Source organism: Aptenodytes forsteri, unplaced genomic scaffold (assembly GCF_000699145.1).
Source record: "Aptenodytes forsteri isolate BGI_AS27 unplaced genomic scaffold, ASM69914v1 Scaffold2, whole genome shotgun sequence".
Taxonomy (NCBI): domain Eukaryota; kingdom Metazoa; phylum Chordata; class Aves; order Sphenisciformes; family Spheniscidae; genus Aptenodytes; species Aptenodytes forsteri.
In genome coordinates this window covers 14,591,329-14,607,307 of record NW_008795695.1, presented here as the reverse complement: position 1 = coordinate 14,607,307, position 15,979 = coordinate 14,591,329, and the positions used below count along the sequence as shown (strand labels likewise).

Below are 15,979 nucleotides of genomic sequence, written 5' to 3'. Positions count from 1 at the left end.
CAAGCCCCACAAGCTGGGTTCTGCCTTTCTATGCACTGCACAAATGAAGAGTAAGATGTATGTCCCTTAATAATTGAGATTTTACTGTTTTTAAAATGCCAAAATGCTAACCTGAAGGAGGAAACTTCAGTCTGTGAATGCTACTTATGGAGATGGTCATAACATGCAGCTAGGCAGCAGCCACATGATTTCTGTGGTAAGACACCATGAAAAGTTTCTGACTTCTCTCAGGAATTTTTGAAAACAGTATTGAAATCTCTGACCTTGAAGCATTGGTTCAGTTTTTGACCATTAATGTGGCTGATTGCTGCCACTTGCTTTAAAGCACTTTCTCTTTTTCTGGTAGGTTTGTCGGCTGCCAAATTGCTGTCTGAGTCTGGGGTCAGCGTGGTGGTTCTTGAGGCCCGGAACAGAGTTGGAGGAAGGACATTCACTATCAGGGTAAGTGCTTCATGAGAAGTTGGACTCTCACTTGTGATGGTCTACAACATGGCAAATGTCACTCCTATGTCCAAGAAGGGCAAGAAAGAGGACCTGGGGAACTACAGGCCGGTCAACCTCAACTCAGTCCCTGGGAAGGTGATAGAGCAACTAATCTGGACACCATTTCCAGGCACATGAAGGACAAGAAAGCCATCAGTCAGCATGAATTCACCAAGAGGAAGTCATGCTTGACCAACCTGATAACCTTCTATGATGAAATGACTGGCTTGGTAGATGAGGGAAGAACAGTGGATATTGTCTACCTAGACTTCAGTAATTCAACACTGTCTCCCATAAGATCCTCATAGACAAGCTGATGAAGTATGGGCTGGTTGAGCAGACAGTGAGATGGACTGAAAACTGGCTGAACAGCCTGGTCCAGAGGATGGTGATCAGTGGTATGAAGTCTAGTTGGAGGCCGGTAACTTGTGGTGTACCCCAGGGGTCAATACTGGGTCCAGTCCTGTTCAACATCTTCATTAATGATCTGGATGATGAAGGGAGGAGCATCTCTCTCCTATGAGGAAAGGCTGAGAGAGCTGGGACTGTTTAGCCTGGAAAAGAGAAGGCTGAGGGGGGATCTCATCAGTGTTTAGAAGGGAGGGAAGGAAAGGGTGCAAAGAGGATGGAGGCAGGCTTTTTTCAGTGGTGCCCAGTGGCAGGACAAGATGCAGTGGGCAAAAACTGAAACACAGGAGGTTCAAACCATCTGAACATTAGGAAACTCTTTTTTACTGTGCGGGTGACCAAGCACTGTCACAGGTTGCCCAGGGAGGTTGTGATGGCTCCCTCTTCAGAGATATTCAGAAGCTGTCTGGACACGGTCCTGGGCCACTGGCTCTAGGTGACCTTACTAGAGCAGGAGGGGTTGGACCAGATGACCTCCAGAGGTCCCTTCCAACCTCAAACATTCTATGATTCTGTTGGGTTTGACATCATTAGCCAGGGGGAAGAGGGGGAGTAGAGTTCCCAAAGAAGACAGGTGTCTCAAGTTGCCATCACTTTAGTCAAGTAATAGAGCTCTGTTTGGACAGGTTGCCTTGCAATACATGCCAGTGGGCTTCTCTTGACAGGAGGTGGTTTACAATTGGTCTGGAAACAACTCTGAGAGCCATCAAATGGGATTTGGGTGCCTAACCAGAAGTGTGTAGTGCCATTTTAGCTGCCCTAGGATACCTTGCCTGGCCTCCAGCTTCCATTTGTCAGCCTTGCACAGAAGTCTTGGATACCTTGGGCTGTCTAAAATGGTGTTAAACGTCTGTATTAAGGTAATTGAATTCCACCCACATAGCCCATACCCTTTGTCCACGGCAGGATCTGCTCTGCCTTTAATATTACAAACTATCGTCTGAGACCATGAGCGTCAAAGCATTTCTCCTCTCATTCCCATCTCACTTTGCATATTGTAACAGGGGTGATAACTAAGAGGCCTATAAGAAGTAGCCTGAGCAGGGCCAGACATCATTACAGCTCAGACATACATTTTAACGCAGCTTAAAATTATCTGAAATAACACTCCTGCTTCTAAAAATGGACCGCATCTTGATTGCCATTAAAAAGAAAATGAAAGAAATGACAAGTCACCTGTGGCACAGGGTAATGTAATACACACATTACCTCTGCTTCCCACCCTGGTAGTAAGGGAGGTTTAAATTATGTCAGATGCCATTGCTGGCGAACCAGAGATAAACAGTGGTGTTTCAGCAGAAATCATTGTACGTGAAACATGAAGCATAAACACCATCCTTCTGTGACACTGAGAATGCCTAGCTTAAAATGCTCACTATAAACAGTGTTAAAAAGAGTTACGAGCTTGGGAAATCAGCCTGCTTGTAATAGTGTGCGTCCTTGAAACTTTTTGCTTTCTTCCTGCTTCCCAAGTGACTGCGATGCTGGTCTGAGAGGTGTGCGAAGCACCTTTGGTGGCAGGCATGGCTGGGGGCTGCTAGCCAGAGAGCACTGGGCTAGGGCCAAGGTATGCCATGCTGGAAAGGAGATCACTCTCCTTGAGTACTGGAGTGCAGTGCTCAGCATCTACAGCATTAAGTCTAAGCAGATATCTACAGGGAGAAACAAGCCTTGGTGCTGGAGACGGTTTCAACTTGAGAAATGTTTTGCAATGACAAGAAAAGTAACATGAATTCTGAAAAAGTGGGGTTAGACTTAACCAAAGTATTGATTTGGTTGAATATTTCTTCATGTTCTCATGTCTTTTGTGAGACTAAAAAGCCAATACTGAAAACTATAGTGAAATTTAACCACGAGTTAAACTCAATTGCACACATGTGTGTGATGGAGTGAAGACACTGTGATGTCTGTGTGTCTGTCATTACAGAGCTCAATACTGCCTACTTTTAAGTCAGTCAGTACACATTTTCTCCTGTACATATAGTTGCAGTGCTAGTCAGTATGGAATAATTCTTTCTACTTCTAGATGTTTGTATCAAGGAGCTTCTTGCACAGCTTCTGATTCCTGTATTCTTTCTTTTGACAGAACAATCAAGTTAATTACGTAGATGTTGGTGGATCGTATGTGGGACCTACCCAAAACCGAATTCTCCGACTGGCAAAAGAGCTGGGTATTGAGACCTATAAAGTGAATGTCGAGGGCCATACGATCCATTATAAGGGGGTAAGTATTATGTCTTTCATGTTGAGATACCTAAAGATATCACTGAGCTTTGGAAATTACTGACAGCCATTAAAGAGGTTTCATTTAAAGCTCACTTGTAGTAATCCAGTAAGCACCTGTTTGAAGTGTTGTTATTCTATTTTAACTTATAGGGAGTGGGATCAATGGTTCTTGTTTTCTTTTGAAAAGTTTTCAGAAAATGGGACTGACAGCAGTTAAAAAATTTGGGATGCATTCGGCACCTGATTATCTTTGAACATATCCTCTAAAGAATTTTTGCCTGAAATTCAGAAAATACTTGTTCTGAAATAAAAGCCAAATTTAAATAAGAAAAAAAAATATAATGCTGTGGGATACTATTGAATGACGATACTAGACAACAGTATTATGGGACTAGTCTGGGAGTAGTACAACGTGTTTGTCCCACTTACATAACTAGATTCACATGAGATCCTTCCCACTCCCGTAGCGTGGGATTCATCTTACTTACAAATGGATGTCTGGAATCTGGGCATCTAATTTGAGACTCATCAAGATTCCCTCTCTAGCTAATGGTGAGAAACAGGCACCTCCCAAGGCTCGCTATAAGCTTCATGCCTGAGACACGGGGCAGCAGGAGTCCAGATGGCCACTCTTGAGTAGGCAGTGGTGTGGCTAAAGTGAACTGGAATGAAACCTGTCTTCAGAGCAGCGTTTGTCTTAGATCTTTAGCCCACCGAATTTTTGCTTAGGTCCTAGTCAGGACCTACTGCCAAAACTGGTGCAGAGGGAGAGCGGAAGGGAGAGGGATGAAGAGAGGCCTAAGATCTGTAGGTATGAGGTGCAAGTAACTATTTCCATAACTCACAAACTACTTTACTTTCCAAAGACCATCACTTCTTAATTTTTTTAATATCCTTTAGTTTTGGTACTTCCCAGACTCTGGCAGAACAACGCTTGAAGCCTATATGAGTCAGAGTTGACATACTTGATAGAGGCATGGCTATATGATGGATCCTTAACTGGTTTCATTTTTATTATCTTATCTTCTCACTTTTTCTTCCGAGAATTAGAGCAATGTGTTCATGCTGCAAAGTTTTATCATCTGGTTCTGTAGCCTCTCCTTATTGGGCAGATTCATGCCATGCCCATAAAATAGTCACATCTTAAATATTTGCATAGACACTCCATAATACTAAAAAAAAATTAATTGCACCACCTGGTGTAAAATTGGTGTAATTCTACAGCAAGTGGGCTGAGCTGATTTGTACCAGCTGAATGTTTGGCCGGCTCTATTTAATTTAAGCTCAGACATGGATCTCTTAGCATCTTAAAAGGCACTTATTTTCTGTATGTTAAATAAAAGGCTCTAATGGGTTACATGAATTTGAGCCGTTAATCCATTTTGACACTGAAGCTGCAGCTTTTTTCTGTCCCGCATTACATTATGCATGTCCTCACTAATGACCGTGTAATTTCGTAAGTTTTCTTTGAAGTGGAAGCATGTTCCTAAGCAAGAGGCAGCATTACGAGCTATTTAGCTGGATCACAGGCTGTGGATCAATTCTAGTTTTGGCATCGTGGTCCTGCTGAGCTAACCAGGGTCCCCAAGGGAGGCGTAGTTGTTGGAACACAGTGACAGCAAAGGGGCTTTAAGGTCTCCCAGCGTGGACAGACTTAAGCACTGGATAAATAATAATGATGCTCTGCCTCCAGTAGGTCTCATTCCTCCCACGTCCTCTTCCCACGAATTGCAGCCCTTTTGTTTTCTTTTCTTTCCCTAAGGTTTTCCACTGCTTTTTCTCCTTACTCTTTCCTTGAGACCTCGTGTAGTCACCATGCCCTTTTCTTTAGGGATCTGTTGTTGAACCCTCTCTTACATCCCAATTCTACAAGAAGCCTATTGAAAACGAACTGTGCAGTCCTGGCTATTGGCTGGGTTGGTGAGTGCTCACGGCCCTTAGGGCTTGTACGTTTTTACCTACCTGCTACACACTGTTATCATGCTGTGATGGTGAGTTGTCCAGGTAGGGATTTGTGCTCTCCTGGCTATAGGTGCGCCCCTCATGTTCATTAAAGAAGCTCCAGGAACCCGAGCACCTGTGGTATTTCCTAGATGATAGAAAATGTGTTAGCAAAGAGATGATTTGATATTAAAGGATCATTGCCCCAGAAATTAAATATTAATCTGAAAGATGGATGTCTTCAGCTTCTTGGGCTAATACACTGTCAGCCGTGGGCCAGCTGCTGCCTTTCAGGTTTGAAAAGTATGACTAAAACTTTCCTCCTTGCTTCTCATCTGCTATTTCTGTCAGCTGATGGCTGTTGGGGAGCGTATAGCCGGGGCCAGACAGGAAGGTCTCTTCCCAAGGGCATTTCTCTGGCAAGTCTGCCATGCTGTGCAGTTTTGTCAGAGGTGAGAGGGAGAGTTTTGAGGAATGACTAAACATGGCTTTAGATTTTGTTGTGACAGTCCTTCAACTGTATATAATCCCCAGCATCCTCAGATTAAGACATTTTTTGTCTTTTGTTTACCATACTAATAGGTTCAGTTTGGCTCTTTCTGAAGATTTCCAGGATACTGCTTGGACTGAGTTGGGGGAAAGTGGGGAAATCGTTTATCCTAGCAGCGGAAGCAGCCAAGGGAAAGTGGAAATCCCCGGAGGGATTTCATGAGCTGCTTTGCTCTGAAAGGAATTTTTCCCATATGTATGTGGAAAAATTCCATGTACTGCAAGCTTTAAGAACCACGTTGCTTCATGTGGGCAGGTTTCCTTTGTAGTTACAGTTTATTTGAAAAAATCCAAATATGTAACTATTGTTTATCTTCTTTTTTGTTTGTTCATTCTTTCCCATCAGTTAGCATGGTAACGTGGACCGCTTTGATATCAATCAGGATTTTGTTTGTATCTTGTCGTCGTAAATCTGTAACTTCAAACTGTAGATTTTGTTACAAGCCCCAGACTTTCTTTCCAGCCAAATTGCTCTGTGGCCACTGTCCCGTAATTCATCAAGAATGCTTTAGGACTGAGAAAAGGCAGTTGTGCTGGAGTTGTCCCTTCCCAGAAGAGGCAGATAGCTTTTTATTTTTACAGAGGCCCTTGAACGTCATGCTGTGCTTTGTTTTCACCTTCTCTTTAGTAGAAGACCCTAGAAAGTAAAGGCATTAGGGCCTTGATGTGGTATTAACCTTCTCATATAACTGCAGTCCTCTAATATCTAGCTGCAGCACTTGGCTCCGGTATACGTAGCATTAGTAAATAAGGACTGGTTTTGCTTTTTTGTTTGCTTATGATTTTCAGAGCAAGGTAACACTTGACAAAAGATAAGCATTTGCATGCAATGCTTTACATTGGCCGTCTAGTCTTTCCTTTCCTTCATATAGCCTTAAGATTAAGAGATCAGGGTGCAGCAGGTAAGTCTGTGACTAAGTCTGTGCAGATCGCCATAAATCTGCAGTTTGGACACGGGAATCACAGACAGTCCAAGGCACTGTAACACTTGCAAGGCTAGACCTGCCGGAGGTATTGAGCAGGGAAGGATGCCCACATGAGGGCTCACACCATACGGAGCTGCTGCTCTAGCTGTGTGTGCTGTGCATGGCCCAAGGGCGATAGCAACCCCTGCTCTGGGGCGCAGGGGATGCTCCTCCTGTGCTTCCTGACGCGTAGCGCATCCTCAGCACAGAGGGCAGGAGCCAGACTTGCCTTCCTCAAGACTGGCAAAATTGTCTGCTCCTCTTGCATGAATTGAAACTTGGAGCGGTGTCACAGCTGGGGCAGCTTGGGCTTAATTCCTGTAGTTTCGGCTACAAGCCACAGCATAGCCCTGGGCAGGGAAAAGACAGACCTTGCAGAACACATCTCTCTGCTGCCTTCTTTCTAACCACTGAACTACAGTGCTTGGGGATATTGTTTCCTTTGGATTGGTGTGGGGTAACTAATCCAGGCAGGCAGCAGGACTCAAATCTGAGGTCTGCAGTAAAGCGTTTGACACACCAGGAAATGGAAAAAAAACGTTAGATAAACTCTGTGGGTCAGTCAAGCAGCCTTGTGTTAGCATGGGAATAAAGCCAGTAGGTTATTTGCCCTTCAGTTAAGAAAACAGTAGTTCTCAAAATAATATACCCAGAACACTATAAACTTGTTTAAAAATGGAATATTGCAAGACCTTGCCTGCTCGCAGTGAGCTCCTCTGTGAAACGTGCAGCCAGAGCTCCTCTGCCTAGTAGGGAGACAATATTAAAAACAAATGAGTAACTTACCAGCCCCAGGTCATTTGGGCTAGATTTATTCCCGGCTATGGAGATGTGCAAGGGAGAGTATACCCAGAACACTATAAACTTGTTTAAAAATGGAATATTGCAAGACCTTGCCTGCTCGCAGTGAGCTCCTCTGTGAAACGTGCAGCCAGAGCTCCTCTGCCTAGTAGGGAGACAATATTAAAAACAAATGAGTAACTTACCAGCCCCAGGTCATTTGGGCTAGATTTATTCCCGGCTATGGAGATGTGCAAGGGAGAGAGTGAAAAACTGGATGTGGCTGAGGCTGTTTGGCTCATGCTCTCTGATGGGCAATGGCTATTTCTCTCCTGGAATTTGTTAGAATTGGGCTTTCCTCCGATCAGCTCCCACCTCTTATAGGTCCAGCCTCCCTGCACAAGGCGTTAGTGTGTCTGTGAACTATTTCAGCCTCTTTGAATTTGGTCTCGGCTTCTTTCTGGTCTGTTAGCACTGGTGTATTTTTCCAGCTTTTCCTGCCCTTGGTCTCCAGTCTTAGTGAAATTATGGCTTTTTGCATGCAGAAGAGAGCAGCAAGTAATACAACTTTAGACTGTTAATTATCGGTTGGCATTTCGTAGTTCTCAGGGGATAAAATATGTTTTCCCATTGATCTTCCTGGGCTATGCCATTGACCAAAGATGTGGGGATAATAATATTTTCAGATCAGTAATAAAAGGATAGTTCTTTTTTCCAATAGCAGATAAATGAATACTAATATGATACGTGTCATACCAGTGGCTGAGGTCATAAGACTTCTTGATCAGTCCTCAGCAGTTTGTGGTTATGGTGGTCTAAAGCTAGTATAGAGGTGGAGAATTTGGAGGAAAATATTAGGTAGCCAGGCAGTGGGCAAGTTGTGTCACCAATTGCCCCATCTGCAGCAAACAGGGTAGTTTGGGAGTTCCTGAACCTGTAGCTGTTGAACACGGTCGAGTTAATACTGGGAGTTGGAAAAGCTGTTTTGGCACAACCCTCATCATAGAGTTACTGAGAGAGACTTTTCTTGGGCTGTTGTTTCCAGCAATATAAGGCATAGATTTGGCTGAAAACAAGAGGAGGAGAGGAGCTGTAGAAGTTACTTTTTTGGCTTTCTTTTTAAATAAGTGCTTCTTTTTTTGAGTTAAGTAAGCCAAGGATAGGTATTTGCAAGTTACAGCACTCAGTACAAGCACAGTCACTTACCAAAAAGCTGTGTGAAAAGAGGTCTTACTGAACGGTGAAAAAGTTTGGGAAGTTTTCCCTGCTACTCCTGAACAGCGGGCTTATCATTTCCCTTTGTCCCCTTGCAATATTGACATGACAGAACTTCAGTAATAACTTATCTTCAGCTGTTGTTGGGTGGCCTGACAGCATTGCACCTCATCTCTGCTTAAGGGCAGGATTATTGGTGTTAAAGCACGTCAAGGAAGACACATTGATGGCACCTGCATTCCTGATCAGAATAAAAAGTCTAGCGATAAATGAACTCTGAAGGAGCCGTATTTGATGATCTTTTTGAAGAACAAGATGTTGTGCAATAAGAAGAAAATGATTAGCAATTTACTACTGCTTTGTATCAGGATTTCCTTGTTTGATACAGCATTGGTTTCTGACAGAAAAAGCTGTAGCATGCAGTATATCGCTTTGCATGCGTTTTTTGGTCCTCTTTTCTGTGGCTGAACACATAGTGCTCCAAGCTGGCAGTGAGAAATCATGCTCAAGGAAAAGGAGGAGGCAGTGTTGTGCAGAGGATTCCTTTGCTGGTAGTTCGTAGGAGCATTTTCTCTGTTTTTGCCATGGCAGAAGTCTGTTTTGCATACACATGTGCACCTGGAGAAGGCTGGAGCAGCATCCCCCACCCACCTTCCTCCAATGTAACTCTCTAAAACTGAAAGAAACAGGGATAAAAGAGAGGAAAAAAGTACACAAGATTAAGATTACATACCCAGAAATCCAGAAGTAACCAACCACCACCAGAGGCATCCTGGTGACTTGAAAAGAAAACTCATTTGTTGGAAATTTAAAAAACGGCATCCTGGTGACTTGAAAAGAAAACTCAACATTTGTTGGAAATTTAAAAAAACCCTCACCTTTAAGCACTGGGTTCTCAAGCTGAACTAAGTGCTGAGATCATAACCTTGTGCTTTTCTTGGCCCAGAGCAGAGATTACTCTGTCTAGACTAAACAGGAGAGCGGTTTTGCTGCTGCCCTCACTGAAGTTGGGAGGAGGTACAGCACAGTGGGCTGCGGGCCCGGCTGGCTGCCGGAGCTGGGGCATCACTGCAGCCATCCTCTGGAGAGAGAGGGACCAAGCGGTGCTGGCCATAGCAAGACTTCTGTCCCCTACCCGTGTACTCTTGTCTCCTCCATTGTACCTGCGCTGGGGACGACAAAAGTTGACCAAAATGTGGGAGTTTGGCTTTTTTACTGCTTTCGCCAAGTCTGAAAGCTCACTATGGTCTCCGAGTTTCATCTTGGTCTGTGACTCCCACCTGCCAGGTGCGATGGGCTGGCATGATATACATTGCACTGAAAAGCACATTGCACACAGCTTAGCACCACAGCTCCTACTTGTCATGGTCCAGTGTGTTCACTGCATCCTGCCATGTGACCTCATGCAAACTTTTGACACACCTGGAAGAGCAAACATTTAAGAGGTCTAATGAGAAATTTGCTGTTGACTTACATGGGGGAAGGTTCAAAGAAATTTAATATGAGAAGATGTTGCCTGCTCATCCAGTCCTCTTTCAGATTAAAGTTATCACAAAAAATCAGCTGCTGTTAGGTTGTTTTGCTTATCATTGTATCACAGGATTATCTGAAACAGTCCGTATTCCTGTTGCAGCTATGTGTCATACACATTGTAAGTACTGATACCATTTTTGCAAGTGTACGAAATTTTTCTTCCTGCAGCCAAAAACTTTCTTTTGGCAATTTTTTTTTTTTTAGGCTAGGTTTCTCCCAAGGTACTTGGTATAATAAAGAAAGAGGTATGTTTGCTTTTTATAGATGAGGTTTACCATAAAGGTGCTTAGATAGTTTAATAGTGTAACATGCATGCAATTTTAGACCCATGCAAATTTTAGGATGCACATTTCAGCAGGCAGGCAAACATTAGATTCATTCATATGTAATAATGAAGAATGCTTAGGAACAAGGAATATTACCTCCTTGGCTATTACTTGAGTCTCCTTAGCCCAGAATTTGACAGCCTGCTCAGAACAAATGTACCCCTCTCCATCCCCTCCAAATAAAATGAAAGTGTTAGTGTCTTTTTTAATGTCAGCCCAACTGTTTTTTCCCCTCATACTTAGCTTCATGCATTCCATTGCTTACGTGCATATGCAGGAAAAAAAAAGGGAAAAAGAAAAAGAAAGCTAGGTCTTTTGGGGCAAAAGGTCAACCATGTGATGACTTCTTTGAGAATTTTGTATTCTCGAATAATGAAGATATACTCTGTTGTGTTTCAGTTGCTTATGTTCTTATGTGTATTTTAGGGAAAGTCACGCTGTTTCCTGGGTATTTCCCCTTCTACATGGAATCCCTTAGTTTATCTGGATTACAATAACTTCTGGAGGACCATGGACAAGCTGGGAAAAGAGGTAGGCTCTGTAAATTGCATCTGTTTCCTACAATGCTCATGTCACCATGAGTAAATCTGGTTTGGTTTGGTTTTGTTTCTGGCAGGCTTTCTTATTGCTTCTTTAATACAGAAAACCAAGAAACATCCATCAGGAAAGATATCTGTGTTGCCCAGGAACTATCAGGAATAACAGGGCTTCCTCACTGAGAGGGGGTTGGACTAGATGATCTCTAAAGGTCCCTTCCAACCCAAACCATTCTATGATTCTGTGAGAGGATACAAAAAGATCTGGAGGTGTATAAGATATCTGAAAAAAATGAGGTTGAACCTCAGTGTATGTACTTTCTCATGCCAGGGAAAACCATTCCACGAGCTGGGAGAAGAGAAGGGTTTTTCCCCTTCCCCTGTGACAGCCTTTTTGAGTAAAGATTATTCTTTTTTGTAGCTGCCTAAGCTGGGCTCCAGTTTGCCTTGATAGTAATTTTATTTCTAAAATTCTTAAACAGTAAATGCCTTCAAAATTCAAGCAGTACAACTGCAGATCTTCCTGTGTGCAAAAAGTAGCCCCTGGAGCATCATGCTGTCCTTCAAATATCAGTTGCCTTATAATCTGGCTACAAACCAGGGGCCCTACCTTACAATAACCTTCAAGCATAATTAACTGTATTCCTGCAAAGTTCATCAGGTTTATGTGGTTTCACAGAATCAAATTTGTGCATGACACTACACATTTTTTTGTCAAATAATATATATTTTTTAAAGATTCAAATATATGATAGTGTCCTCACATGTCATGGTAACTTACATGCAATGGATTATCAAGAATTTATCTGTCTAAAAATAATTGAATAGTATCTAGACATTTTTGCTCCCTCTGTAGTTAACGGAGAGACATAGGGGCCTTTGGGTACCCATCTTGTAACTGACTGAATCTCTGACTAGAGAAAGAATTTTTCCCTCAGCTGTTAGAGAACACCAAGACAACTAAATTAGAATAGACACCTCACTTCTGGACGACTAAAGGCCAGATGAGTCCCAACATATGGATATAGTTCATTGGTCAGACAAAGCCAGGTTTGGTGGCCATGGTACAATTCATGCCCAAAGGTGCGAATGGAAACTGTTCCATTTAGTGAATTTATTCCAGATTTACAACCATGTGCAGGGGACAAAAGCAACTCCTGGCCAACATATCAATGAACTCTGTGCTAAAAACTAGCCATGACCAGGCAATGATAAAGTACTGAATAATTTCTTGAATATTTTGCCTCTGTCTCCAGATTCCTCTGGAAGCACCATGGGACGCTCCGCATGCTGAAGAATGGGACAAAATGACCATGAAAGAGCTGATAAATAAGATTTGCTGGACCAAGTACATAACTCTTTATTCACTTTGAAATCCAGCTGCAGAATGATAGTGGCTTCCTGGCAAATTCTGGGGTACAGCTGAGTACGGCTGGGGTACAGGCGGTGAGAGAGCAGGAGGTGTTTGAGATGAGGCTGGTCTTTGTGATGGGCTGTTGTCAGGCAGTGGGTGAGGGCCTGTGGAGGATAAAGTGGTACGCAGAGCTTGGATTGGCTGGCAGATGGGATTAAAGGTGCTGGGGAAACCTGGGGTTTGCCTCAGTGGGCCCATGCACACGAGAGTGACAGCGTGGTCTCTTCTCACCATGCTTTCACTTCATTCAGTTGGAGAACATGTGCCTTTGTCTTTAGGAAAAGCAACATGTAAATAAAACTCTGCTTTGTAGGTATGAATAAAGGTCACTTGCAGGCACAGAAATGAAGGCAGAAGGAGGTGAGGGGGCTTCCCCAGCCCCATGGTAGGCTAGGAGCTGAGAACCGATGTCTTCTGACTCAGCTATGTCCTCTCCTGCGCAGTTATTGTATGTGTCTCCTTTTACTGCGTGAACTGCATCACGTGTACCATGGAGCAGGCAGGTGCCGTTGGCACATCGGAGAGCAGCACGCCATGCCAGAGGGCAGCTGCTTTCAAGTGGTCGCTCAATGGATGGGGCAGCACAAGACCCAAGGAGGGGGAAGTGAGCAGCTGTTGGCTCTGGAAACTCCGGAGAAGTTCAAATGCTGCTCCTTGTTTCAGCAGTAGTGCCTGCTGGGCCTCCGAAACCCTTGGAAGCAAACAAGGCAGCCGAGATAACCTTTCTTGTTGCCTTTCACCTCGCTGGCTGGTTTGTGCCTGAGCCCAGGCGGGAGCTCTGTGTTCATCCCAGCAAGCCTGTTGCTGCGCTTGCTCAGCTCTGCCCGTTGCAGTGCACCCTCTCTCTGCTCCTGGGAAGCTGTCCTTGAATGCCAGCCAACTCTCCTGGGCCTCTTTGCCCTACAGGGTAGTTTCCCATGAGATGCTGCCAAGCAGGTCCTTGAGGAGGATAAAATATGCTCTTCCAAAATCCAGGGTTGCAGTCTGCTGTCTGTCTTACTCCTCTCAGGATCTTAAACTCCACAGTCTCATGGCCACTGCAGCCAAGGCTGCCCTTCACCTTTGCATCATCCAACAGGTCTTCCTTGTTTGTGAGTAGCAAGTCCAACAGAGCATCAACCCTAGTTGGTAGGAAGAGGGCCCAAGGTAATATATTGCCTAGAAAATGAGCAGTGTGTTTTATATGTCTATGAGAGACCACACTGTACGATTAAAAAAGGCACCATGTTCAATATGGGGTGACGACAACTGGAAATACTCTTTTCTTCCTTTCCTTTTTCAATTAATTCTCTTTATAAGGCAAAGAGAAGTGTGCTCATACGAGCACTTGTATCTCTGCTTGCTGTGCTGAGCCCTATGCTATTCTGTAAGGCTGTCCTCCCTTGCACTCAGCATCTTTTGTGTGGCTGTGCTCTGTTTGCCCTTTCAGTCTGACTGTGGTTTAGCACTGTGCCTGCAGCTTCCTGACCAAAACTTTCCGTTTGAAATTATTTGGCTTGTTTAAATCTTGCTCCAGCTCCATGTGATACAAGGTACAGCCATTTGGACTTTCTCTTGCTCACTGTGGCATTGTAGTTTTCATTACAATTAGTTTTATGAGCCATTTGCCTGCGAACTCGGTCACTTTGAACTACCCTTTCTGTTGCAAGTGCACTGGCTCTTCCTCTTCTAGTTTTTACTGTTCCCCTTAGTCAGGGAGCCAGTGGAGTATAAGCAGAACTGGGTTTATAGTGATCTCTCCTGTAACACGCTTCTCTGCAAGACTGCTTCTACTGCCAATGGTTTTGTGGCACTCCAATTTTAATGGATGTGCTCAGCTGAAACACGTTCAAAACCACAGTAAAAAGCCATTTTAGATCTTCAAGCCAAGCCAGATTTTTCTACACATAGTTAAAAACCGTAATGCCCTAAACAGAAAAGTTCTTCTGCAGCATTTTCTATATGACTTGGGTCAAGATTATAAAAGAAGATTTGTTTGTCATGTGCCACAGATCAGCATCTACTGATCCTGGAGAGACTCTTCACGTTTCTCAGGCCTGAACCTGCTATGACTGTTTAGTGTCTTGGTGCTTTCAGGATTGTTGCAGAGGGTTCTTGCGTGCAGGATGTTTTCATATCCTTGCTAATGAAATAGAGGTGTCTGGACTTCATACCCAGGGAAATTAGGTTATAAAAGTTTATAAGTTACATATTTTAGCCCAGATAACTTGCAAAGTTCCTTCCTTTAGCAGATGATTATAAATTCATGTTGTTTTATGAAACTTCATCCAAGTCAAAGACCTTTCACCTTCTTTGCAAAATGATCTCGATTCTCTTAGCAATCTGTAGCCACAAATGAAAGAAATGTGAATAGCCAGGCTCTCGCTTCCTGCTGCTGTAACTGTTTACGTTCAGAGGACTTATTGTGGTAGACAGCTGACCCTCTCCTTAAATTTACAGCAATGATTACCAATTTGGTTTCTCTGGGTTATTTACCATGTCTGATTCTTGGTTTCACAAAAGGTCTGTGCAGCAGTGTTACGTGGTTGATGGGGGATGTCTTGGCCGTGTGGCTAGTTGAGTCCCTGGGGACCCATCAGACCTTGGAAATGATGTGCCCGATCAGCTCCCCATGGAGGAGAAATGCAGAAGAGTTTCACTAACTCGTTACCAAATGCATTCTCCTGTTGAGAAAAATATTTGTTCTGATGAAAGGAATAGCAGCTGGGAAACTATCTGAAGAAATAACTAAGGTGAAATCAGTGGGATTTCAAACTAGATGGGTAAATGCTTTGGGAGGGAGGGAGGTGCTGACAGAAACCCATTGAAACAGTCTCGCTACAGACTAAAAAATGAGACAGATACAAATCATCTTGGCTTTTCTGACTTTGGGAAAGCAGCCTTTATTGAGAATAACAAAGAAAATCCTGAAAGCAGTCAGGAAGTCACATTTACTCACTGCCTGTTTCTGCTCTTGTGTCTCGCGCAGAGCTGCTAAAGAATTTGCCACCTTCTTTGTGAATGTCAACGTCACGTCTGAGCCTCATGAAGTCTCCGCTCTCTGGTTCCTGTGGTACGTGAGGCAGTGTGGGGGCACAGCCAGGATTTTCTCTATCACCAATGGGGGCCAGGTACAAAATTTCTCATATTCTTTCTCCTCTCTTGAAACCATAAAGAGCAAGTGGAGTGTTGTACCCATCAAAGCCCTGCAATTAATGAAAAGAGGACGAAACACCAAGTGCATGTGGCACCGGAGACTATCGTGTTCTTATGGGGTGGAACAGCCCTCTTCGCTAACTGTACAATGAGGAATTTTATTAGCTAGGCTTTGGGATAAATTGGGACAATTTTATCAATTGTGTTTTCATGCATTCACTTCAGCACAGTCCTTTTGTTTCTGTTTTGTTGCTTTTTTGCCAATTTGTTTTATATGGGTTACTTAGCACATTTGAATGTTTTCAGGAGTTCAAAGCAAGTGTACTTCAGAGTGAAATATGTTTTTTTGGCGTTGAAGCCTCTAATGACAAGAGTTGGAAGTAGATAGCAAAAGGGCCTTCCTTCTTGGGACAGCTCACGTGGCAGCATGTTTTATGAGCTACTTCAGACTGTTTCTCGCCTTGGTCG

General features: G+C 43.6%; 1 protein-coding gene across 1 annotated transcript in view; it reads left to right on the top strand.

The window, feature by feature from the left end:
- The first annotated feature begins 350 nt into the window (after positions 1–350).
- Positions 351–15,979, top strand: part of LOC103902031 (amine oxidase [flavin-containing] A-like) — a 28,081-nt gene continuing 12,452 nt past the window's right edge. The window contains exons 1-5 of the mRNA XM_009283031.2: positions 351–441; positions 2,978–3,115; positions 10,853–10,957; positions 12,219–12,310; positions 15,345–15,486. Coding sequence (XP_009281306.2) covers positions 10,937–10,957; positions 12,219–12,310; positions 15,345–15,486 — 255 coding nt within the window. The 5' untranslated portion in view covers positions 351–441; positions 2,978–3,115; positions 10,853–10,936. The remainder of the gene's footprint in view (positions 442–2,977; positions 3,116–10,852; positions 10,958–12,218; positions 12,311–15,344; positions 15,487–15,979) is intronic.